Source organism: Euleptes europaea, chromosome 3, assembly GCF_029931775.1.
Source record: "Euleptes europaea isolate rEulEur1 chromosome 3, rEulEur1.hap1, whole genome shotgun sequence".
In the NCBI taxonomy this organism is placed as follows: Eukaryota; Metazoa; Chordata; class Lepidosauria; order Squamata; family Sphaerodactylidae; genus Euleptes; species Euleptes europaea.
The window spans coordinates 7,452,369-7,477,972 of record NC_079314.1 but is presented as its reverse complement, the minus strand read 5'-3'; the positions used below and the strand labels follow the sequence as shown (position 1 = coordinate 7,477,972).

General features: G+C 46.9%; 1 protein-coding gene across 1 annotated transcript in view; it reads left to right on the top strand.

The window, feature by feature from the left end:
- Positions 1-8,070, top strand: part of PRKD2 (protein kinase D2) — a 34,464-nt gene extending 26,394 nt beyond the window's left edge. The window contains exons 13-18 of the mRNA XM_056846154.1: positions 258-364; positions 1,221-1,382; positions 2,754-2,852; positions 4,315-4,582; positions 6,073-6,158; positions 7,846-8,070. Of these exons, the coding sequence (XP_056702132.1) occupies positions 258-364; positions 1,221-1,382; positions 2,754-2,852; positions 4,315-4,582; positions 6,073-6,158; positions 7,846-8,070 (947 nt within the window). The remainder of the gene's footprint in view (positions 1-257; positions 365-1,220; positions 1,383-2,753; positions 2,853-4,314; positions 4,583-6,072; positions 6,159-7,845) is intronic.
- Positions 8,071-25,604: the final 17,534 nt, after the last annotated feature.

Genomic DNA, 25,604 nt, shown 5'->3' with positions numbered 1-25,604 from the left:
AGAAAGCGTATGATTTCAGCCAAACAAGCAGCCCTTTTAAATGAATGACTGAATCAAAAAGTATGGTTGTGCAGCTATAGAGAAATAGACCCTTGTACAGTTTTTGCACTTTGCATGTTGGTGTGCATGTTGGTGTGCAGAGACTCTTTCTGTGCTGGAAGAGTTTATAGGGTTGGCATTAAAGGGCTGGGTCTCGGATGGGGGCCCCCAGCTTCTTCCTAAGAGGCGGTTTCCTTTGTGGCCCCCCTCCCCCCCAGGGAAACACCGGAAGACCGGACGGGATGTGGCCGTGAAAGTGATTGACAAGCTCCGTTTCCCGACCAAGCAAGAAAGCCAGCTGCGCAATGAAGTGGCCATCTTGCAGGTGAGCAGGTCGTGGCCGGCCGGCCACCTTTCCAGGCGAGGAGACATTTTCCTGAGCAGAGCAAATTTCTTAAGCCCCGGACCCTGGTGTGTGTGTGCAAGCAGAAGTTTTCAGCTCTCTCTGAAAATGCTGGTTTTGATGCCCTCCTGTGTCCGGGGGTAGGCTGAGAAGCGGTCAGCCCCAGAATAGTTAGAATCTCGTGGCTCCTTCAGGGTGAGGAGAGTTTCAGAGGCCTGTTGGCTCACAGCCAGGCTGTGGCAATGATAAAAGGTCTTGGCTCCAGCCTTGATGAGATGTGGTAGCAGTAGTAACCATGTGCTGTGCCGCGATCACACCATCCTGCCAGTGGGGTTGCACTTTGGATGTACAATGCTCTCAAGGTACAGGACCCTGGGTCTTCTTTCTGGCTGGCCTGATTTTTGGGTGGGTGGGGGGTTGATTCCCTGATTTTTATTCTTAGTGGTAGTGGAAAATGCCGTCAAGTTGCAGCGACCCCCGTGGGGTTTTCAAGGCAAAGGGCAAACAGAGGTGGATTGCCTCTGCGTAGTGGCTCTGGATTTTCTTGGCGGTCTCCCATCCAAGTACTAACCAGGGCCAACCCTGCTTAGTTCCCGAGAACTGACACGACTGGGCTAGCCTGGGCCATTGCATTTTATACCTGGTCCTTTGGCAGTGCTCTTGGCTGTGCCAGCCATGCTGGAATTAACAGAAGGGGCTCCTTTAAAAACCATTCATGACGTAACAGTGACGAGCTTGCAGATATTTTGCAGAGTGGATGCTAGGAAGGTTGTTTGAAATGCCTCCCTCTACGAGGATCTGAGCCTGTCCTCGTCTCTCCCCCCCCTCACCCCCGCAGAGTTTGAGACACGCTGGGATTGTGAACCTCGAGTGCATGTTTGAGACCCCGGAGAAAGTGTTCGTTGTGATGGAGAAGCTTCATGGGGACATGCTGGAAATGATTCTGTCTTCGGAGAAGGGCCGGCTGCCTGAGAGACTCACCAAGTTTCTTATCACACAGGTAAAAAATTGAACAGTCCCCTTCCAAACCCCAGAGGGCAGTAGAGGTGGTGATTCAGCTAGTGGCCACAAGGTGGTATCGGCATCTTGCTGGTGGATGGTCTCTTCCTGTGAAGTTCAGCATAAGGGTGGTGTGGCGTAGTGGCTAGAGTACAGGACTAGGGCATGGGTTCAAATCCACGTCTCTGCCATGGAAGCCTGTGAGATAGGTCCTTCATCTTGTGAGGTAGGTTAGACTGAGAGGTTGTGATGGGCCCAGGGTGACCCTGGGCCTGTCACAACCTCTCAGTCTAATCTACCTCACAAGATGGTTGTTATGAGGATGAAGTGGAGGAGCAGAGAGTGATGTGAAAGCCACCTTGGGTCCCAATCAAGGAGTAATTCAGATACAATATTTTAAAAAGCAAAGTATTCCTAATTGGACGTGCATTGTCTGAATGCTGTGGGAATGGGGGGGGCTCTCCCTTCGATTTATTGAAGGAACCAGGGTGACCATTTTTGGAACATGAAGGAGGGCTGGGTGTGGGGGATTACCAAGGACACCTTGGGTAAGGGAGGAACAGTTCGGGTGTGAGGGGTTCCTTGGGCCCCTGTATATGTTGAGATGGGAAGGTGTACAGTGGCTCAAAATCAGCTTCGCTTGGGCCTTCGTAGGGCAGCTTGTGGTTAAAGGGAACCTTTCCCAGTCTCCTCTTCTGCCTTTGCACTGAGTCAGCAGGAGGAATTTGTAAAATGCACCCCCCCCCAATAAATCGGCCCAACCCCCAAGACTTTGAGGAGCCCTGTCCAACTGCCTTGAATGGAGTTGGTGCAACGGTCCATGTAGCTCAGTCTTTTTTCTATAGGGGCTCTCTGGTCTTGGCAGAGAGAGATCTTTCCCAGCGCTCTGGACCTCAGCTGGGGAGGCTGTGGTTGAAACCCTGGATCAGAGTGTGTGCTCTACCAGTGAGGCACAGCGTGATGGAGTGGTTAAGAGTGGTGGTTTAGAGCAGTAGACTCTGATCTGGAGAACCAGGTTTGATACCCCACTCCTCCACATGACGCTTGTCTGGTGAACCGGGTTGGTTTCCCCACTCCTACACATGAAGCCAGCTGGGTGACCTTGGGCTAGTCACACTCTCTCAGCCCTACGTACCTCACAGGGTGTCTGTTGTGGAGAGGGGAAGGGAAGGGGACTGTAAGCCAGTTTGATTCTTCCTTAAGTGGTAGAGAAAGTCGGCATATAAGAACCAACTCTTCTGCTTCTTCTTTCCCCATGTAGCATCACTACATGCTTCTCCTTTTTGTATGCTGCAGTTTGGTTTACCCGGGTTATTGGGTTAAAAGGCTGGACTGGTTGGCCACCTGTTTTCTCTCTCTCCCCCACCCCCAGATCCTGGTGGCACTGCGGCATCTGCATTTCAAAAACATTGTGCACTGTGACCTCAAGCCGGAAAATGTCCTCCTGGCCTCAGCCGAGCCGTTTCCCCAGGTATGCCCGTTCTGGAACCCTCCTGCATTTTCATGCAACTGGAAAAAGAACTGGTGCCAAAGAGAGCCCAAATGGGAATCGGATCTTGCTGACCTCTCCTAGATTTCACTTCAGACCTCACAAAAATGGCAAGCAGAGACGCCTAAGATTTTTTCAGGACAGGAAATAGTAGCTGGTCTGAACCTCTCCTCCCACAAAAAATCCATGTGCTATTAACAGTGTACTGAGTGCTGTATACATTTCAGTGGGGTAGCCATGTTAGTCGGTAGCTGCCAGTTTTTTTTTAAAAGGCTAGCAATGCCGTATAAGATGAATTGCGGCAGAAGTGTCGCCATATGCACGGAGCGAATGGTCATAGATGTGCGGACAGGGATAGAAGCTACAAAACTATACTTCCTGCCTCTCCCGGTCTTGTCATTATTCACATTTCCCCCCGATCTATCTGCTGACTGAGAATTCACTTCATGCATCTGACAAAGGGATCCAGCCATCAAAAGCTTATGCTGTACTAGATCTCCTAGTCTAAGGTGCCGCAATATCCCTTTTCTGTAGGTCTTGTGCAGAACATTCATTCATTTGTTTTATAGTCTGCCTTTGTCACTGGGACTCCAGGCGGATTACACACAGTGAGTCAATGCAGTCAACAAGGTGGGACATTCAGTAAACAATGAAACGGGATTAGGTTTATAGAACTAACCAGGTCAAAAAAAAAAAACTGAAGCAAAGAATGTGACACATTAAATGATGCAAAATTGTACAATAGAATCCAACCCACAGCAAACTTCACAGTGGTACAGACTACAGTTATCCAGATAACTTTGTGAAGCCTTTTGTACAGGGCAATTCTGTTGCCTGCGCAGAAAAGCCCCCTCGAACAGTTCAGTGTTGCATAGTTAGCAGAAAGCCAGGAGAGCGGGAGGCTTCCTGACCTCCTTGGGCAAGGCCAATGAGGAAGGGACCACAGTGGAGAAGGCACATATATGGGCAGTTGTTGATTTTGCCCATTTGCAGGAGTGACACACTGGAGTGATGCAGTCAGTTGGCTTGATAGGGTTTTTGTGTGTGCCTTAGATGGAGGAAGAAATATTGAGACCAGCAGAGGTTAGAAAGACAGCGTAGAAAGAATCCAGTAGCACCTTGAAGACTAACAACATTTCTGGCAGGATATGAGCTTTTGTGAGCCACAGCTCACAAGGTGGACCCGGCTACCCATCGTGCCCTATCAGCTTGGAAAGAGACAAACAACTGGTGACATCCCAAGCTCTCTCTAACGACATTTAGCAAAAAAAACTTCTCAGCAGCTTCTTTCTAGATTAGATTAGACACATCTAATTTAATCTCGATTAGAGTAGAAACATGCTGTCTTCAAAGACTAGAAGATAGAATTCTCAGGATTGTCATGACTGGTCGTGTTCTGAACTCCGTGGCACATGTTCAGACGTTTTATGCTCGCACCCCGCAGGTGAAGCTGTGTGACTTTGGCTTTGCCCGCATCATTGGCGAGAAGTCTTTCCGACGTTCCGTAGTGGGCACCCCAGCTTACCTAGCACCTGAGGTTTTGCTCAACCAGGGCTACAACCGCTCTCTAGACATGTGGTCGGTGGGCGTCATCATGTACGTTAGCTTGAGCGGCACTTTCCCTTTCAACGAAGACGAGGATATCAATGACCAGATCCAGAACGCTGCCTTCATGTACCCGCCTAACCCTTGGCGCCAGATCTCAGTTGGAGGTACCTGCTCATAGAAATTTACTTGTGGCTTGGGCAGGAGGAGACGGACTGTGCAGGCTCTTCAGGGAAAAACATTTTTGACTTGGTTTTAGCCCAAGGCACCCTAATGGCCTGGGGTGGGTAACATTTTAGGGTTTTCCGAATCCTCACCAGCTCCTTGGATTTAAGCTGGCTGAAAATTAGGAAGCAGAGAGTAGGAATCAATGGTCTATCAAATAATGAATGGTTTGGAGAGAGTGGCCAGGGAGACATTTTTCTCCCTCTCCCATAATACTAGAACACGGGGTCATCTGCTAAAGCTGGAGGGTGAGAGATTCAAAACAGATAAAAGGAAGTATTTTTTCACACAACGCATAGTTAAATTGTGGAACTCCCTGCCCCAGGATGTGGTGATGGCTGCCAGCTTGGAGGGCTTTAAGAGGGGAGTGGACATATTCATGGAGGAGAAGGGTATTCATGGCTGTTAGTTAGAATGGATACTAGTCATGCTGCATACCTATTCTCTCTAGTATCAGAGGAGCATGCCTATTATTTTGGGTGTGGTGGAACACAGGCAGGATGGTGCTTGTTAGTGGCTTCCTAGAGGCACCTGGTTGGCCACTGTGTGAACAGACTGCTGGACTTGATGGGCCTTGGTCTGATCCAGCAGGGCCTTTCTTATGTTCTTATGTTCTTATAAGCATGGAAAGTGATACACGAACAGGGCTGATGCCAGGCCATGTATGCATGGCTGTTTCCTCGAGGTCACCCCATCAACTGCTTTGAGGCTTTGCTTTGATTACGCTTGCATTTTCCGACCATCAGAGGTCGCCTGGCTCTCCCCGTGTGTTTCCGCATGTTTTCTGGATGCTGGCTATATGTGAATCCACAAAACGTGTGGAAATGCGGGGGGAGAGTGAGGCAACCTCTGGCGTTCAAAAAATGCAAGCATAATTAAAGCAAAGGAGCCCCGTGGTTCAGAGTGTTAAGCTGCAGTACTGCAGTCAAAAGCTCTGCTCACAACCTGAGTTCGATCCCGACGGAAGTCGGTTCCAGGTAGCCGGCTCAAGGTTGACTCAGCCTTCCATCCTTCCGAGGTCGGTGAAATGAGTACCCAGCTCGCTGGGGGTAAAGGGAAAAGACGACTGGGGAAGGCACTGGCAAACCACCCCGTAAACATAGTCTGCCTTGGAAACGTCGGGATGTGACGACACCCCATGGGTCAGGAATGACCTGGTGCTTGCACAGGGGACCCTTACTTTTACTTTAGTTAAAGCAAAGCCCTGAAGTAGTTGGTGGGGTAACTGCGAGGAAACAGCCTTTCCAACCTGATGGGCATTTATTACTTTGCTTTATAACAGGCACCCTCCTTTCCTGAGAAAGGAGAGGGTATACTGTTCCCAGAAGTACTTCTGTGTCCCATGTGAGGATTTGAGGGCACAGGCTGTATGCCAAATAGTCCTTCACCTCTCCAGTCGGATGATTTCTCCCTTGCTTTCTCTTCCTCCTAGCCATTGATCTGATCAATAACCTGCTGCAGGTGAAAATGAGGAAACGCTACAGTGTGGATAAATCCCTCAGCCACTCTTGGCTACAGGTACTTGACGCTACAATTCTGGGTCTGCTAATATCTCACATTTGGAGGAGGGGAAAATTAGATAGAAAGGAGCCCCGTGGCGCAGAGAGGTAAGCTGCAGTACTGCAGTCAAAAGCTCTGCTCACGACCTGAGTTCGATCCCGACGGAAGGCAGTTCCAGGCAGCCGGCTCAAGGTCGACTCAGCCTTCCATCCTTCCGAGGTCGGTAAAATGAGTACCCAGCTTGCTGGGGGTAAAGGGAAGATGACTGGGGAAGGCACTGGCAAACCACCCCGTACACAAAATCTACCTAGTAAATGTCGGGATGTGACATCACCCCATGGGTCAGGAATGACCCGGTACTTGCACAGGGCACCTTTACCTTTACCTTTTTAAAACTTAGATAATCCTATTAGAAGTAATAACATACTCTGCTTCTATGGAGAGGCATGGCATTGCATTTGTCTTCCAGCAGAGGGCAGCAATGTGACACCAAACCAATGGTGGGTCATTTGGGCACTGTAGAGATAAAAAGAGCATCAGACCGCCTAGACTTCTGGTTTTAAGTGGATCCCTGTTCCCAGGCTAACCTGATCCCATCAGATCTTGAAAGCTAAGCAAGGTCAGCCCTGGCTAGTGCTTGAATGGGAGACCCTCAAGGAGGTCCAGGTTTGTGACACAGAGGCAGGCAACGGCAAACCACCTCGGTTTGTCTCTGGCCGTGTAAACTCTACGGGGTCACCCCAAGTGGGCTGTGACCTGATGGTGCTTCCCACCACCACTGTGGACAGAATGGCGTCTCTCTGTTCCTGCCCCCTCTGGGTTGCTTGCATCGGCCACTAGAGTGACGGTCGATTTAATGTAATACTGGAAAGCTCTTTGGAGAGATGGTACTTCTTTGCTGTGTATTTCAGTTTTAAATCTGTTTTAGTTGTTTTCTCTGTCATAACTCTAACCAGTGCATGAGAATAAGAAGCCAGCGTGGTGTAGTGGTTAGGAGCGGTAGACTCTAATCTGGAGAACCCGGTTTGATTCCCCACTCCTACACATGAAGCCAGCTGGGTAAGCTTGGGCTAGTCACAGTTCTCTTAGATCTGTCTCAGCCCCACCTACCTTACAAAGTGTCTGTTGTAAGGAGACGAGGGAGATTGTAAACTGGTTTGTGCCTCCTTAAAAGGTAGAGAAAATTGCCAACTCCATGTTGGGAAATTCCGGGAGATCTGGGGTATGAATCCTGGGCCAGGGCAGAGTTTAGGGATGGGAGGGACCCCAGCAGAGTACAATGCCATACACCCTCCAAAGCATCCTTTTTCTCTGGGGGAATTGATCTCTGTAGTTTGGAGATCAGTTGTAACTGCAGGAGATCTCCAGGCCCTCCCTGGAAGTTGGCAGCCCTGTATACAGCACTGAATCTGACCCAAAGGGTTAGGAAACCCCACCACCCCAGTCTTGGAAAATATGCTCAGGCTAGCAGGTTTGGCAAACCACCAGAAGACGGAGGTTTTATTCCAGTCTAAGCTTGTGTAGATTGGATCTCACTTCGTCAAATATGTCACGGGCAGACACATTTATATAGGGGGGAAAATTCAACTGGAGGGTCCAAGCAGCCATGAAAAGAAGGAAGTCTGGAATAAGCTGTAATTGTGTGAAAAGTGTACCTGTTCTCCAGCTGTGGATCCCCCGTCCCCATCTGTATCTTCTCTTCCAGGACTACCAAACGTGGCTGGACCTCCGAGAACTAGAGAGCAGGATGGCCGAGCGCTACATCACCCACGAGAGCGACGACGCCCGCTGGGAACAGTTTGCGGCGGAGCACGGCCTGCCGTACCCCGACCATCTGCGAGTTCGCCGGCTGGACGAAGAGGAAGAGGAGGGCGAGCCGCAGCAAGAGGTGGAGATGAAGGGCTTAGCCGAGCGGGTCAGCGTGCTCTGAGCGGCCACCGGATGCTCGAACGGAGGACTCTCTGGCAGACGGACTCCCGTGTAGGGGGCAAGTCGTCCTTCCTCACAGATTTTGTTTTTTTGGGGAAAAGGGAAGTTCCTTCCCCCTGCAGGCTGTGGCAGGAAGATGATCCAGCCGAAAACTTTCCCACCCAGCCAGTTCTCCAGCAGTTAATCAGTTTCTCAAGAACAAGAAACTCTCCTCTAGGGAGGGCACCACCCTGCGGTCAGAGATTGGAGAACCGTATAAAGCATTTGGGGGCTGCCGATAGAGATAAGCCTGTTCCATTCTGGGAGCGATCAGGGAGTTGGTGGTTTCAGCCCAGCAGGAAGGCAGAGGGAACTACCAAACTTTGTGGGGAAGGAAGAGAGGCGTTTGCATCACACCGGGCCAGGGAGGTTGGACTTAGTCAGAGCTGGCCTCAGGGAAGTCTCATGCAAGCTTTGATGTGGCTCACTTTTTCACCTCTGTTCATTCCACCGATTGGATCCAGCAGCATTCCCCGGACCCTCTTCATGTCCACACAATAATTGAGCAGATAAAAGTATGTGGCTCTCAGGGCCGCCCCCCATGGCACCAGACATGGTTCTCTGGTCTCCCAGGGTGACCAGGGCCCTTTAAACATTTTACCTTTATTCCCCCCCCCCAAATCTTTCAGTCCTGCCATTAATATAAATCAGGATTATCTTATAACTGCATTCACATCTGCAACCCATCCAATTTTTTGCCTCTTCTCCTTCCAAAGTCCCTTCAGCGCCATGTCCGCTTAAAAAGTTCCCTTCTGGAGCAGCCCAGGACTTAAGAAGTTAATTCCTTGGGATAGAAACAAAGTGCTCTTATTTTTTTGTCCCTTCCAGGACCAGGCGGAGTGTTGAGCGCTGGACTTTAGGCCGGCAGCTCGGCCCATAAAAACTCTTGATGGGGCACAGTCCGAGAGTCTGGGAGAGAGGAAACAGGAAGAGGTTGGGAAGGGGGGGGTTGCGCTTGGCTACCCCCCTGAACCCACAGCAGTCTCTGCAAGGCTCAAGGGAATCTTGGAGTGGGGGGTTGAAAGCCCAATCAAGCTTAACGGTTTTTTTTTGGGGGGGGGGGGGAAATGACTCGAGGAATGTCAAGCCTCTGTTTTCAAAGTTTCAACCTTCAGAGGACCCTTTCTGTTCTATCTGCCGAACCACCCCTGCAATGCTACCATCTAACCTGAGGCTTGGCAGAGGATTCTGTGGCTCCCCTGGGGAGCGGCGTGGGGGGCTGTCTGTTTTCATGCACTCGGGCTGAGCAGGCATCCGACATCCATGTTCCCTTGTAGCTTGATGCTGGAGGGGAAGGCCCTGGACAAGCTACTGTTACTGACTGACCTGTGGAAAGCCACTAGAGAATCCTGCAGGCCCCCAGGGGTAACTTTGGCCTACGAAATGGCAGGCTGTGCTCCGTGCCCTCTTGCCTTGTAGGCAAGTTCTTTCCTTTCCAATATTTGGGTGCAGGAGCCTTGTGCATTTCTGCCCCCACCCTGCGGCCCCTGTTTTACCCAGGGCTGGCAGACCCCATCCTTCGTCTTCCGCTTCCTCGTCCCGTGTCTCGGAATGACCCCCGCCAACCCCAGACTCATTTTGTCCAGATCCTTACACTGAGCACAGTTGGAGTCTGCGAGGGCGACGCTGTTGGCGGCACCCAAAAGGGTCTGTGACCCAGCAGCTGGGATGGCGAGAGATTTCCCCCCCCCCATGGAAGGACAAAAGCGGAGAATCCAGCCTCTTCTGTCAGTTGCAGCTATGACTGTGGTGTGTGGCCAGAAATGTCTCTTTTAAAAAATTGCAAATGTTATGTTGTAAATAAAATGCCATATATGTGTTTTAAGGCAGATCTGGGTATTATTTCAGTTGCATGTGGACTTTGTCTGCTCTGGATCCGTCCATCGAGTGACTTCTCAGTTCCTACGCTGGGCAGTAGTTAAAGGGTGAAGAACGTGTTCTTTGAAATCAATCTGTGACTAAACCCCCAAAATCTGTGCTGTGAAAGAAACGTCCAAAAAAGGTCTTGGCTGACTGTATGTGTCTGTCCTCTGGATTGACGAGGGTCTGTGGAGACAGGTTGCACCCGTTTTCCAGCAGCCCATTTGAGCTTCTACAGAACAACTGCGAGAATGGTGAAGGGAAGACACTTGGGGGCATTGCTGAAGATTTCAAGGGGAGTAGGACTTGTGCAGCCTGTCTGCCTGCGTGCTAGCTTCTGCAACCTCCTCCTCATCCAGCACTTCCTTCCCAAAAGGAAGGTTGCTCAGGCATTGGTCTTTCCAAAGCCACCGGGAACCAGGACTGTCTGTTCCCCTTGCCAAAAACCGCTCCTGGCCTCTTGTGGGGGCCCCTCCCAGTCTACCTCACATGTTTTGGGCATCCCGGCAGTGGACGCTTCCCTAATGCTGACCTCACCCCTCTTCCACCATCTTATCTTTTCACTGCAGAGCACAAAGAACTTGGGTTTTTTTCTGCCATTTTCACTGTGCAACGAAGACCGCACTGAGCGTGAGGCCTCCCTGTGGGGTTAGAGGCTACCAAAGGAGCTGCTGACACAAGGCTGAGAAACCAGCTGCCTCTAATCTGAGGAAGCAAGGGAGAAAAGCACTTTGCACATGCTCAGGAAAGTTGCCAGTATTTTTCATGTGGTGCTCAACACATTGGAAATGGGTTTTGGAGCTCAGCCCTGAATTGATGTAGACTTTTTGAAGACTGAGGCAAACCGGTGCCTGTCAGGGTTTATTCTGAGCCCCAGAACCTAGTTTCTGTGGCTGCGTTGCTCCCTCGAATATCATTCCACTGATCTTGTGTCTCTGTGTCAGTCCAAGCACCTGTGTTTGTGATAGATGGCTGGTGAATGCTGTCTGGGGCTTGATAGCCTCTGTTGTGCCTGGGGGTGGTGGTTGCTGGCTGTCAGTTCTCTGCCCTCTTGCCCGTGGGAAGGAAGCTCTCAGAACTGCACCAGCAGCAAACCAGAGAGAGGAGCTGGTTTTCAGCGACGGCGATCACCTGTGTGATTCTGTGGCAGGGGACCTACCTGCCGTCACATGCCCTGTGCTGCAGGGAATCTGCAAGGGGCCTTTCTTATGGAGAGGTCCCTTCGGGTTGCGGATTTTGCATGCCCCTCTGGCCCTGAGGAATGCCATGCTGCCTGACTGGGTGACGAGTGCATGTGTGAAATCTCTGACTCTTTGGAAAATAACCCCAAAAGTAGAGGGGGGGGGGGAAGAGATCTTACATCCAGATGATGTTCATTGTTCAGGCATTCACGATCACCGGCACATCGCATCTTGATGGGGAAAAGAAGGGAGACTTGCTCGGCACCCTCGTTGTCTTTGAGCAAACAGATGATCTATGCCGAGGGGCCAGCTCTGCTCCTTGGGCGGGGGGGCACAGATCTGGCCCCTCAAATATCCAACCTGGCCATGGCAAATATTGTTGGGGGGGGGGCTCTCTCCAGACCTGACTCTATGCACATGCAAATGAGGGGTCTCTAAATGCAAAAGATTGGAATTACCATTTTTTGGTAATGCCGTCGGGCCTTTTAAATGTAACATCGTTTAGGGCCTCAACATGTCTTAATCTGACTCTCTCTGTCTCACTCTTTAAACCAGTGGTTCCCAACCTTTGTTTGACCAGGGACCACTAGGACTTTTTTGTTCGGTGCAGAGACCCCAAGGTTCAAAATAAAAATTCTGAGAATTTGAAAATAAACTTTAATCATAACTGTTAGTTAAACATTAAACTTAGAATAATATTTGAATATATATATTTTATAATAGAGAACTTTTAATTGAAAATATTAATTTATTATGGGTTTATAACTTTGTTTCGCGGACCTTAATTTAGTTCTCGCGGACCCCTGGGGGTCCATGGACCCCCAGTTGGGAACCAGTGCTTTAAACAGTGCACATGTTATTTAAATAGAAAACCATGTATGTTATAACTTCTGACTATGGAAATATTGGGTCAGCAAAGTATGACTTATGGCAGCCCCGTAGACTTTTTAAGGCAGGAGACATTCAGAGGTGGTTTGCCATTGCCTGAATCTGCATAGTGACCCTGGACTTCCTTGGGGGTCTCTCATCCAAGTACTAACCAGGGCCGTCCAGGTCCAGGCAGAGATGAACAGAGGCGGTTTGCCATTGCCTGCCTGCCTCTGCCTTGACTTCCTTGGTGGTCCCTCATCCAAATACTAACCAGGTCCGACCCTGAGATCCCATGAGATCGGGATAGCCTGGGCCATCTGGGTCACCCGGCACCAGTTTAGTTTATTTTTTAAAGCAGTTCTTGATGTATAAAGACCCCACCAGAGTCCGGACGAGTCAGATCAAGAGATCTTTCAGCCTGCTGTGCCATTTCCCACGGTGGGCGGCCAGGTGCTTTTGGAAGAACACAACAAAGGAGGCCTGCAGTGATAGCTGACTCTGCAACTCAGGTATACTGCTTCAGAATATGGAGGCTCAATTTAGCCATCATGGCTATTGACTGTTCAGGGTCCTCCCCTGTTCTATGAGTCTGCCTAACTTTCCCCTCCCTCAGACTTAAGGGATCAGACCTTACTTATCCTTTGCAACAGGCGCTGCCTGATTTTGGTGGGGGAGGACAGTAGCTGTATGTTTGTGTGTTGCTTTTGAACTGGGATGCCTTTTTAGCTCCTCCCCATGTTTTGGATAATCTTTGAACATTCAGCACCTGCAATCCTCCCCAGGAAGATAGAGCTGCATATGCCTCTTGGAGACAGGGCAGAACCAAAAAGTCTCAATCAGTTGATCTTCCAGGTTCCTGCTACAAGGAAAAGAAAGCAACTAGCCAATGTCCTGTGTAAGCATGCCAAAAGCACCTCATCTTCTTTCACATTTTTGTCTTTCCCACCCTTCAGGATGCCTATCTCTCCCCTATTCCGTCTTCACAACAGCCCTGTGAAGTAGGCTAGGCTGAGAGAGAGTGGGCTGGCTCAGAGCCACCTCGGTGAGTGCTGTTGCTGAGGGAGTATTTGAACCCACATCTCCATGGTCACGGGCCAGTGCTGTAACCACGGCACTGCACCGCCTCTCAAATCCCTTTGTTTGAAACGTGGTGATGCTTTGACCAGTGATTCTGATGTTCCTAAATTAATATAAGGGAGTTTTAATCTAAAAAAAAAAAATCAATCTGTCTCCCCAAAATGGTCTCAGGTAAGACTAACTTTAAATCCCATTTTCTGAAAAACCGGAAAATTGCTCATTGGCCTCTGGCTATCAAAATACGGCTTTTAAACATCTGTCATTCTTGACGAAGACCTTTATAATTTCTTTGGTCAGTGCAGCTGCGTTTTGTGTTTGCTCAGCACTGCAGGGTGGGAAAGACACCCTTGCGACTTCTTCCGCTGTGAAAAAACCTGTTACATTGAGTGCTTTCCAAGGCTGTCCACATCCAGAGCTGCCTGGGTGAAATGCCGTCCCACGGTTAATGTTGTGACTGACTCACCTGCTTTGTGGATTCTCCATATTTCTGGACGGCTTAACAGCTGACTGAGTTGAAAATTTTATTATATATAGCCATTGGCCATCACAATTTACAAAAACAACTAAATAATAATACAAATACAATAGATTACCATTTAAAATAGATAATGGAATATACCAAAACATTTCAATTTAAAAGATAAGTAGCTGCTCCTTCCGATTCCACATTAGACCTTATTTTCTTTGTTGCAAAAGCAAACGAAGAGACTCTATATGATTGCATATGCATCAATATCAGATAACAGAAATGTGATTTTCTCCGCATCCGAGTATGTATTAATACCAGATAATATTCCTGCCAAAAATTTAGCCCTGGGGTATGCATACAAAATGAGCAAACTAGGATGTAGTGAGGTAAGTCCTCCAGAGTTGAGGCTCCACAGATACAGAAACATTGATCCCTTGGTATTCAAGAGTAATGCCCCGCCAATAAAGCTGTTGGCATAGCTTGAAAGTGTAATGATGTAAAGGATGCTCTAAGATTACAATTTGCAATGTTGGCTAAATAGGGAGTTCTAAAGTGGTCATTTTTAATTAATTTGTACCACGGTGCTGCTTTTGATTTTAAAATTAATTATCGATCAGCTTTAAATACCCAATCTCTAAACTGGTGGTTATCAGCTGAAATTCCTAGAAGATTATCAGGGATAGTGAACATATCCTTCATCTCATCAATTTTGGAGCACAGCTTGTGTTGTTACCTCGAAAAGGTTGGGGAGTTTATAAAATGAGGCACAGGGTAGAGAGCAGACAGAGACCTTTCCCTCTCCAAAAATATTTGCACTTAAGGGCATCAAGTGAAGTCAATGGGCCGGAGATTCACAATGGACAAAAGGAAATACTTCTTTGCACAACGAAAGATTAAAATGTGGAATTGCCTGCCAGAGGATGTAGCGATGGCCATGGGCACAGACAGCTTTAAAAGGGAATTTGGACAGATTCATGAAGGACAGGTCTGTCAGTGGCTACCAGCCATGGTGACTGAAGGGAACCTCCACCATCACAAAAAAAACCAGTGTGTTGGAGTGTGTGTGTGTGTTAAGTGCTGTCAAGTCGCTTCCGACTCATGGCGACCCTATGAATGAAAGTCTTCCAAAATGTCCTATCTTTGACAGCCTTGCTCAGATCTTGCAAATTGAAGGCTGTGGCTTCCTTTATTGAGTCAATCCATCTCTTGTTGGGTCTTCCTCTTTTCCTGCTGCCCTCAACTTTTCCTAGCATGACTGTCTTTTCCAGTGACTCTTGTCGTCTCATGACCTGTTGGAGAGAGGCAACCTTTAATTTTTTACCTGTTTTTGCATGTTGCAATGTGTGCATTTAGCTGATGGGAAGAAAGTAGATTTTTTTAAAATGTGGTGCTGGAGAAGAGTGTTAAGGATACCGTGGACTGCCAAAAAACACCCCCACCAAATCAGTGGGTTATAGATAAAATCAAGCCTGAACTGACCCTAGAAGCTAAAATGACTGAACTGAGGCTGTAGTACTTTGGTCACATAATGAGAAGACAAGAATGACTGGAAAAGACAGTCATGCTAGGAAAAGTTGAGGGCAGCAGAAAAGGAGGAAGACCCAACAAGAGATGGATTGACTCAATAAAGGAAGCCACGGCCCTCAGTTTGCAAGACCTGAGCAAGGCTGTTAATGACAGGACGTTTTGGAGGACATTGATTCATAGAGTCGCCATGAGTTGGAAGTGACTTGATGGCACTTAACACGCACACACACACATATACAATGTATTTATTATATTAAGGCCTTTACACCCCGCTTTTCCTCTTCATCCAAGGCATATTTTAAAAAATACAAAGCATCAGTCCCATCCCCCCCCATTAGATCTTGAGCGTATCTGAAAACGGGCCTTCCTGTCTTGCAGGTAATGGTTCCTCGCTGGAAAGGTGCCCCTCCCCTATATATCCTGCAACTTGAAATTATATCCCTGCCTGCCTCCTCCTTCACTGGCCGTGGACTCTCAGGAAGGGGCCCTGGGTCAGTTATGGGGAGGCACGGAAGGAAGGCAGACCGGTTTTTAATCCTGAGAAAGGAGCGGCGTGGTGTGGTCCACACTTGCACGACTGCCCTCTTCCCCGGCTCATAATCCTGGAAGTTTGCGGGAGGAATGGGGAAGACTCCACAAGAGATGGATTGACTCAATAAAGGAAGCCACGGCCCTCAGTTTGCAAGACCTGAGCAAGGCTGTTAATGACAGGACGTTTTGGAGGACATTGATTCATAGAGTCGCCATGAGTTGGAAGTGACTTGATGGCGCTTAACACGCACACACACACATATACAATGTATTTATTATATTAAAGCCTTTACACCCCGCCTTTCCTCTTCATCCAAGGCATATTTTTTAAAATACAAAGCACCAGTCCCATTCCCCCCCCCCATTAGATCTTGAGCGTATCTGAGAACGGGCCTTCCTGTCTTGCAGGTAATCGTTCCTCGCTGGAAAGGTGCCCCTCCCCCTTATATATCCTGCAACTTGAAATTATATCCCTGCCTGCCTCCTCCTTCACTGGCCGTGGACTCTCAGGAAGGGGCCCTGGGTCAGTTATGGGGAGGCACGGAAGGAAGGCAGACCGGTTTTTAATCCTGAGAAAGGAGCGGCGTGGTGTGGTCCACACTTGCACGACTGCCCTCTTCCCCGGCTCATAATCCTGGAAGTTTGCGGGAGGAATGGGGAAGACTCCACAAGAGATGGATTGACTCAATAAAGGAAGCCACGGCCCTCAGTTTGCAAGACCTGAGCAAGGTCTTGCAAACCCGCAACATCCACCCGCAACATCCCCAATGACAATGCGGTGACAATATTGCACAATACCCCTACAAAATATTTCCAGAGGGTAGCCGTGTTTGTTTGCAGTAGAACAGTTAGATTCGGGCCCAGGAGCCCCTTAGAGACCAACGAGTTTCAGGGTATAAGATTTTGAGAGCAGAGCTCTGACTCTTGAAAGTCTTTATCCCCTGAAACCCGCGTTGGTCTCTCAGGGGCTCCTGGGCCCGAATCTAACTGTCCTCAAAATATTGTTTTCAAGGCAACAGAGATCAGTTCCTCTAGAAAAAACGACTGCTTTGGAAGGTGGACTGTATGTAGAGTTACCAGGTCCCTCTTCGCCATCGGCGGGAGGTTTTAGGGGTGGAGCCTGAGGAGGGCGAGGTTTGGGGAGGGGAGGGACTTCAATACCATAGAGTCCAATGGCCAAAGCGGCCATTTTCTCCAGGTGAACTGAGACAGCTGTGCTTTCAGCCTAATGGATTTAAACAGTTTAGCAAACCTTAGCAATTAACCTCCCAGCAGGAAGGAGAGCCCTATGGGCCACCTATATTGGTAAGGACACATCGTGTATTTTCGGCTTGTAAATTTATCTATGAATTGTATGTACATGCATGTTTTTATGATTTTTTCAGAGGCATTACTGCCCTAATCAAAAGCAAGACTGACTGAAGAAGCTATTCTCGCGCAACGACCACTAATCTAAAAGTGTCGTCTCGTCATTTTTGTTTTGCTTGCAACCAGGGATTTATAGACTTGTGGAATTTGGTGAAGTGACGCTGCTCCTTAGCAGCCATCGGCTTTTTCTTTCTGTTGGATTTTCGATTTGGTTAGTTTCCTGTGGACCCTGTGGATTAACTTTCCGTGGACTTATTGGGGTGATGTAACCTTGCCTGTGTGAATTTCCTTTTCCTTTTCGTTTGGACTATGCTTGGAAAATTATATCCTTCTTGGTGATGTAACCTAATTATGTTCTTATTTGCATATTGATTTTTGTATATTTATTCTTGGATTCCGGTGTTGAGTTTGCTTAAAGTCAGTAAAATTCTGTTTATAATAGGAGTCTTGGTGCTGTCTTGTTTAACCTCCAGGTACTAGCTGGAGATTTCCTGCTATTACAACTGATCTCCAGCCGATAGAGACCAGTTCCTCTGGAAAAAATGGCTGCTTTGGCCATTGGACTCTATGGCATTGAAGCCCCTCCCTCCCAAAACCCTCCCTCCTCAGGCTCTGCCCCAAAAACCTCTTGCAGGTGGCAAAGAAGGACCTGGTAACCCTACTCTCTAGGTTAAATACATGCCTTGTCAGTAGGGTTTCCAGGTCCCTCTTCGCCACCAGTGGGAGGTTTTTGGGGCGGAGCCTGAGGAGGGAGGGGTTTGGGGAGGGGGAGGGACTTCAATGCCATAGAGTCCCATTGCCAAAGCGGTCATTTTCTCCAGGTGAACTGATCTCTATCGGCTGGAGATCCATTGTAATAGCAAGAGATCTCCAGCTAATACCTGGAGGTTGGCGACCCTACTCGTCAGCATGTCCCCATTTTTGGTTCACAGAACCAATTATAGACTGCAACTCGGTGCCTGCTTACTTGGGAGTAAAGCTCCATAGCAGTGAATGGGACTCACTTCTGGGCAGGCACATATAAGAGGGAGCGAAGGAGGGTGGAGAAGGAGGGTTGGGAGGGTTGTGTTGGTGTTTGGCTCTTACACGCCCACTTTGAGGTCAGGAAGTGATTTTCCTCCAGGCCGGATTGGCCAGGGATCCTGGAGGGGTTTTTCTGTTTTTGTTTTTTGGACATAATCTGAGCCTGGAGTAGGGGTCACTGGTGTGTGTGTGTGGTGGGGAGGTAGTTGTGAATTCCCTGCATTGTTCAGGGGGTTGAACTAGATGACCCTGGTGGTCCCTTCCAATGCTATTATTCTAAGACCGAGCTGTTGGTTTCATGCGCCCCTGTCCTGTAATGGCATCCGTTTCAGCTTCGGGTTTTTGGCCAGGGGTGGTGGGCTGTCTGAACCTTGCTCATCTCACTCCTGCAGAGTAGTCCACTGATGGGAACAAGCGGTGCTCTTTGGCAGTCTCATTGGGAGAGTCTCCATCTCCAACCGCTGGCCTGAGCTCTTCGGCTGGGCTCCCAGTATGTAATAATCAGGCCTTTTCTGGGGCGTGCCTGGACTTGCCACGGTTGGTACGGAAAGAATGAGAGAGAGAAGGAATCGGATTTAGCTGTTGTTAGGATTAAAAATTAGCAAACTTCAGAGCGATGGAGGTCCCCCCCCCCCCGGGCCCCGGCAGGGGAAGTGGGGTGTCAGGTCACCAGCTCCAGGTTAGAGAACTCATGAAAATTGGGGATGGAGCCTGGGGAGGGCAGGGACCTCATCAGGGACTTCAGTGCCATAGAGTCCACCCTCCCAAGCATCCCTTTTCTCCATGGGAACTGAGCTCTGTCACCTGGAGATGAGCTGTAATTCCAGGGCGACCCCCAGGTCCCGCCTGGAGGCTGGCGTCCCTACTTCTCCCTCGGCCACCTGCCTGCCTTCTCCTAAATCTGGGACATTCGAAGACTTCCTCTAGCAATGGGCACGTGGGCATCAGTGCTGTGGCAAGTGCCTTCCCCCTCCCACTAGCTGGCAGAAGCAGCATTATGCAAACTAGATGCAAATAGATATAATTTGCATAGTGATGTCGTTGGCAGAATTTCCTGCCTCTAAAAAGAAAAATCTATGAGTACACGGGGGGGGGGGGAATGGGCAGAGTCCTGCAAGGGGAGTGGGGAAAAGGTGGGAGCCGGAGACTGCCTGATATCCCAGCTCCTTTTCAGACAACAGAGATCAGTTCCTCTGGATAAGATGGCTGTTTTGGACGATGGACTCTACGGTACTGAGGTCCCTCCCCTTCTTAAACTCTGTCCTCCACAGACTCCTCCCCTAAATCTCCCCTCCTAAGCAGGAGTTGGCAACCCTAAGGGATCAGGGTATTAAGTGAGCAAAGAGCAGAAAGCTAAAGGGCAGGGGGAAGAGGCCAGGAAGCAGCCATTTCCTCCAAGTGAGCTGATCGTTGTCACCAGGAGATCGGTTGTAACCCCAGATTTCCAGCTGCCACCTGGAGATTGGCAACCCTAGCATTGTGTGGGGGTGAAGAGAGCATCCAATGCTTTGGGTCGGCAGGCTGCTGGGTCAAGGTAAGAGATGCTGCAGGGGAGGGCCTGGGGGTCCAGAGCAAACTGGGGATGACGGAGGTTCAAATCCCCACTCAGCCCAGAAGCTCACTGGGTAACTTCCAGCTGGTCACACTCTCTTAGCCTGGCCTACCTCACAGGGTTGTTGTGAAGACAGAATGGAGTATGCCACACTACCAGAAGCTCCTTTTCTTAGGAGAAGGGGAAGGACGAGGTAAAATAAATAGTATAAAATGATATGATTTGACAAGAGCCTAAGAGAATTCAGAAGAGAAGCGAGCTCCCTTCTTCGTCACCCTGATGAATTCGGTTCCTGGCTCAAAAACAATTGTGTTTCCTTTTTTTTTTTAATTCTTTTATTAAGAGAGAATGAGAATATAACAATAAAAGAAAACCGAAATACAACATTACTAAAATACACATACTACAAATTCTTGAAAATAAACTAAAACCGTGCTGCAATATAACTAAAATATCTATACCAGTGAGCCAAACAATACGCTATCTAGTTATCTAAAATCCAATGATAATTACATCGCTCCCTCTCTTCGGTTTACACACTGCAGCGTGTTTTCCATCCTTGAGATTGTTACATTCCAGCAAGCGTCCAGTTCTTCCTTATTTTTCTCATTATAATATGTCAACTTAATTAAAGCATAAGTTTCTTTAACCTTATCAAGCCAATTATTTAAATCAGGGAATTTATTGCTTTTCCAATATCTCGCAAGATTTGTTCTAGCCACTGATTATATGGAAAAACATGACTCTAATATCCTTTGGTTTATCTGGAAAATAACAATTGTGTTTCCTGTCGGAATGCGTTTCTCTTCTGTCTTGGAACCAGGGAAGCGCTTTGCTCCCACAGCCATTCCTTTGACGGAGCATCTGTTCTGGCACGGGACCCTCCTCCATCCCACCCAGGATTCAAGCAAATCAGCCCACCCTCGGTGGTGGGTTGCCGTCTGCAGTGGCTTAGGCCTTGCAACGAGGCTACTCTTGAGTAAAGTGAAATGCTGTGGCTTCCATCCAGGTTGTGGCTATAGCAACAATGGAACACAGACAAAAAACACTTGCATGTCTTTCTTTCTTTAAAAAACAACAACATCGAAAGAGGCGTGTGCACATGTGTGAAAGAATCTGACCGTGCTGCTGCACTGAAGCAGTAGTTTTAAAAAATGCTGTTGCAAAAAAATGCATGCATACACACACTTGCACCATTTGCCTCCAGGCAAAGTTGACCCAGGGACCCCTCCTCTGTACGTAGAGCAAGGGTCACAGGGAAAACGGGGGTGGTAAGTTGTGAATTTTCTACATTGTGCAGAGGGTTGGACTAGATGATCCTTGGGGTACCTTCCAGCTCTATGTTTCTATATAAAAAAAAATGCGCACACACCTAATGTCTAAAATGTGCCAGGCCAGAGTCCCTGGAGATGTACCGTCACCAATCCATTCTCTGGTGCTGTAATCACTTAGGGGGAGAGATAAATGCACTCTGCATATGCTCAGAGGCTCCGGCAAGGGGCTTGTTGAAATCCATCATGAGCTATTGCTTGCGGCCCTGAACTGAATTCAGGCCCCTCTTCATTCTTGAGTTAAAAATGGTTTCAGGCAGGACTTCTGGTTGGGCAAGATGGCGGAGTGACCGCACCTCACAGGAGCGGGAGTGAAAAATACCTGTTTTGTGGTCAAAAACTCGATACTTTGGCCCTGGGTCAGAAGATTTTCTTCAAGAAACCCAACTCTCAAGAGAAAGGAGGAACGTCGCCACCCAAAAAGGGTTCTGGACGTACCAGCAGGAAAATTTCAGGCAAGTCCTGTATAGCTCCGACCTCCCAACCGACTACCCCCCTAGCCTTTTTTTCTTTCTTTTCCCTTCTTTCCCTCCCTCCCTTCCCTAACAACTCTACCCTCCTTTTTTTTCTTTCTTTTTTTGCACATAGTAAATTAACAGATATAGGATATTAAATTGATAAGAACCTCACTAACCTTTTCTTTTTTGATTTTGCCGAGGATCCACTTTGCTGAGTGAGAACGGCGGTACAGACTCCTGAGGAGGACGAAGACCCCGGAGGCTGGCGGTGTGTGAGGGTGTCGACGCTGACTCGCGAGGAGAAGACGAGGCCCTGGAGGCTGGTGGAGCGAGTGAGGGCAGCGGCGCTGACCTTCGAGGAGGAGATGAAGGTGTGTGAAGGCGGCAGAGCCGACGCGCGAGGAGAAGACGAGGCCCCGGAGGCCGGTGGTGTAAAAGATGGCGGCGGCGCTGAATCTCGAGGAGGAGACAAAAGCCCCGGGAGTCGGCAGTGTGTGAAGGCGGTGGAGCCGACGTGCAAGGAGAAGACGAGACCCGGAGGCCGGTGGCGTGAAAGAAGGCGGTGGCGCTGACGCTGACTCATGAGGAGGCAGCACCTAGTGGCGACGAGGACGGGCAGGGTCGGCCTATACTTTGAGTAGTTCTGGTGACGTTAACCCGTACTACTAGACACTACAACTCCCAAGAGTCCTTGCGATTAGTCCTGACGAACTTAATACAGAGTTCCCGGGAAAGAAGGATTCCAACTACAACTAACTGGGGAAATATGACTGGGATAAATTACATAGACGAACGACATAGAAGCGAGGCTATAATAATTAAGTGTGCTTATGATAGCAATTTATCTATATAGTGGTGAACATACTAAAGGCTATTTATTGAATTTAAATAAGTTAGATAATCTTTTTGTGTAACAATCAAAGTGGTTCTACTGAATAGATTGCCACACCTAATATAAGTGATTTGATTCAAACAATAAATAAACACTTAAATAAGATTAATCAAAACTAAACTAAAAAAACTAACTAGTACGCATAGTAACTGTGTATGTCCGGTACTTATAAAGAACTACAAACTAGAAGGAAAACATATAGATATAATTTAATGACGAAAAATAGAAAAACAGATAAACCCGGCAATTCAACCTTACGGAAAAATCTGGAAGAAGAAGAGATAGACAGTGCGGAAGAGACTGCAAGCTATCAATCGCAACAAAAGAAACCTAGTAAAGCACAAGCTACTATGGAGAAAGCTTTGGGGAAATTGGCTACCCAACTGACGGCCCTAACAAATCAATTAACTGGAACGGAACAAAGATTAGAGGCAAAAGTGGATCAAATAAATAACAAGATGGACAAGGTAAATAAAGAGCTAGAAAGGCTGACCAAAGAATGCAACTTGGTCAGAACGGATGTGCTTACTGTACAGATGGAAATGAAGACAGTCAAACAGGAACTGGTTACAGGACTACATGACATTAAACAAAAAATAGAGGAGAACACGAAGGATATATTGGATAACAGAGAAGATATAAAGAGAATTAAAGCAAGACAAACAAAGACAGAGAGAATACAACTTGATCACAAGGCTTGGACAGATGAAACGGAAAATAGATTAGCCACAACGGAAATGCAAGTAAGAGAGAACAACCTTCGTTTTCAAAAAGTATCAGAAGACATGCCCCAAGAAAGCCTAGAAGAAGACATGACGCAACTGCTTGCTATGTACCTTGAGATCGAAGAGGAAGCTATTGACATCAGAGAAATTTATCGGGTTAATTCAAAATATGCGACTTCAAAAAAATTACCAAGAGAAATTCTAATAAAATTTGCAGATAAAAGAATAAAAGAGGACATACTGAATAAGCAAAGAGAAGATCCATTAATATACAAAGGAAAAGAAATACAGATCTTTCCGAATTTGCCTTTCTCAGTTAGGTAAAAAAGACGTGACTTTGATTCCCTACGCAAGTTATTACATGAACGTGAGATCAGGTATAGATGGGTTGGACCGTATTTTCTAAGTGTTCAACTCTCCTCTGGTAGAATATTGATACGATCTGTAGAAGAAGCTTATGATTTAGAAAAAGAACTCAAAATGAAGAGCAAGGAAAAAGACGCTAGAGCTGGTAGATCAGGCTCACCGCGGAACAAGGACAAAAACCCTGCTGCAGATCAAGAAGGTCTAATGGATGAGGCAGCAGCTTATAAACAAAAAACAACATGATGGAAGGCCTAGAAATATTATCTATTAATATAAATGGCCTGAACACAGCACAAAAAAGAAAGACCTTTCATGTGCTTTCCAAATATAAAGCAAATATCATATGTCTCCAAGAAACGCACATAAAAAAATACAACTATCTACTAAATAACAAACGACTTGGATCAGTGTATACATCTTCAGCGACGGGAAAAAAAAGGGGTATAGCAATATACATTAGGGATCCCACCATTAAAGTTTTGGAAATTATAAAGGATACAAAAGGTAGACAACTAATACTTAAATTACAACTCTCAACAGGAGAAATAAAAATATTAACCTCCATATATGCACCACTGACATCAAAAGAAAAATTCTTCACAGAGCTCTTTACAACATTAGAAGAACAATTGGAATATGAGATTATTGTTATCAGGGACATGAATGGAGTTCTGGACATCAAATTGGATAGATCCAACAACCAAAAAAGCGGCAAGCTACCAAAAAATGTAAAACTGGATATGCAGCGTCTCAATCTGCAGGACGTCTGGAGAACTAAGAATCCTAATGCCAAGGATTACACATTCTACTTGGATAGGCATAGGACCTTCTCAAGAATCGATATGTGTTGGATTTCGACTACTTTGGTAAGAAATTTAGAATATGTCAAAATACTACCTCGGATTCTGTCAGATCGTAATCCTATAGTAATAAAATGGCAAAAACAGAAAAAGGCAATATTTAGATGGAGATTAAACGATGCTCTACTCAATAAAGAGAGAGAACTTAACACAGGTCGCGAAGAACTTAAGGAATTTTTGCAGAGAAATGAAACACAAGGAATGAGCCAAGCAACGATCTGAGACTGCTCGAAGGCCTATATGAGAGGCATCTTCATTTCAATAAACTCAAAAAATAAAAAGATAGGGAAAAACGTTTGACAGATCTTCAAACAAATCTCGCACAGTTAGAAAAAACCCACCAACAAACAAATAGCAAGAAAACTTTAAAAGAGCTTAAAAAGATAAGACATGAAATCGACTTACTTTTTACAGAGGAGATGGCAAAAAAAATAAAATTTATAAAACAGAGGCACTTTGCACATGCAAACAAGCCGGCAAGTACTTGGCATCTATGATTAAAACAGAAAAGCAGAAAAGAACAATAATCGCAGCAAAAATAAAAGGGCAGATAACAAACAAAGAGGATGAAATAGCACAGTGCTTCCTAGAATATTTCAATGATCTGTACAAAAAGAAGATACAAAACGAACAAACGGAGGAGATAAACAACTATATCCAACAGAATCGTCTAAACCATCTTTCCAAAGAAGATATAACTCTCTTAAATCAAGAAATTACTATAGAAGAAGTAAAACAGGCAATCAAGAAATTAAAGAGTGGGAAGACTCCCGGGCCAGATGGTCTCACAGCTATGTATTATAAATCGTTTATAGAAGAAGTGGCCCCAACGTTAGTGAAAGTGATGAATGTAATATATAAGAAAAAGAAGGTGCCAGATACTTGGAAAGAAGCATATATAACGCTTATCCCCAAAGGAGGAATAGATCTAACATTACCTTCCTCGTATAGGCCAATATCTTTGCTTAATACAGATTACAAAATATTTACAACAATAATTGCACAGAGACTGCTAGCTGATGTAGATACACTGATCAATCCAGATCAGACAGGCTTTATACCCAAACGTCATATGGCAGATAATATCAGATTTCTGATCAACGCGAGAGAGTTAGTAAAATGTAGAAAAGAAAAAATGGCCTTTATTTTTGTCGATGCAGAGAAAGCCTTTGACAACATCTCGTGGAATTTTATGACAAGTAATCCATAGCATAAGTAATGAAGGCAACCTATTTCATTGGATATCTAGTATATACAAAGAACAACAGGCGAAACTTATAATAAACGGCACTTTGACAAAAGATATTAAAATTGAAAAGGAACCAGACAAGGATGTCCTTTGTCCCCATTGTTATTTAATCTAACACTAGAAGTATTAGCAAATAGAATTAGAACAAATCAGAAAA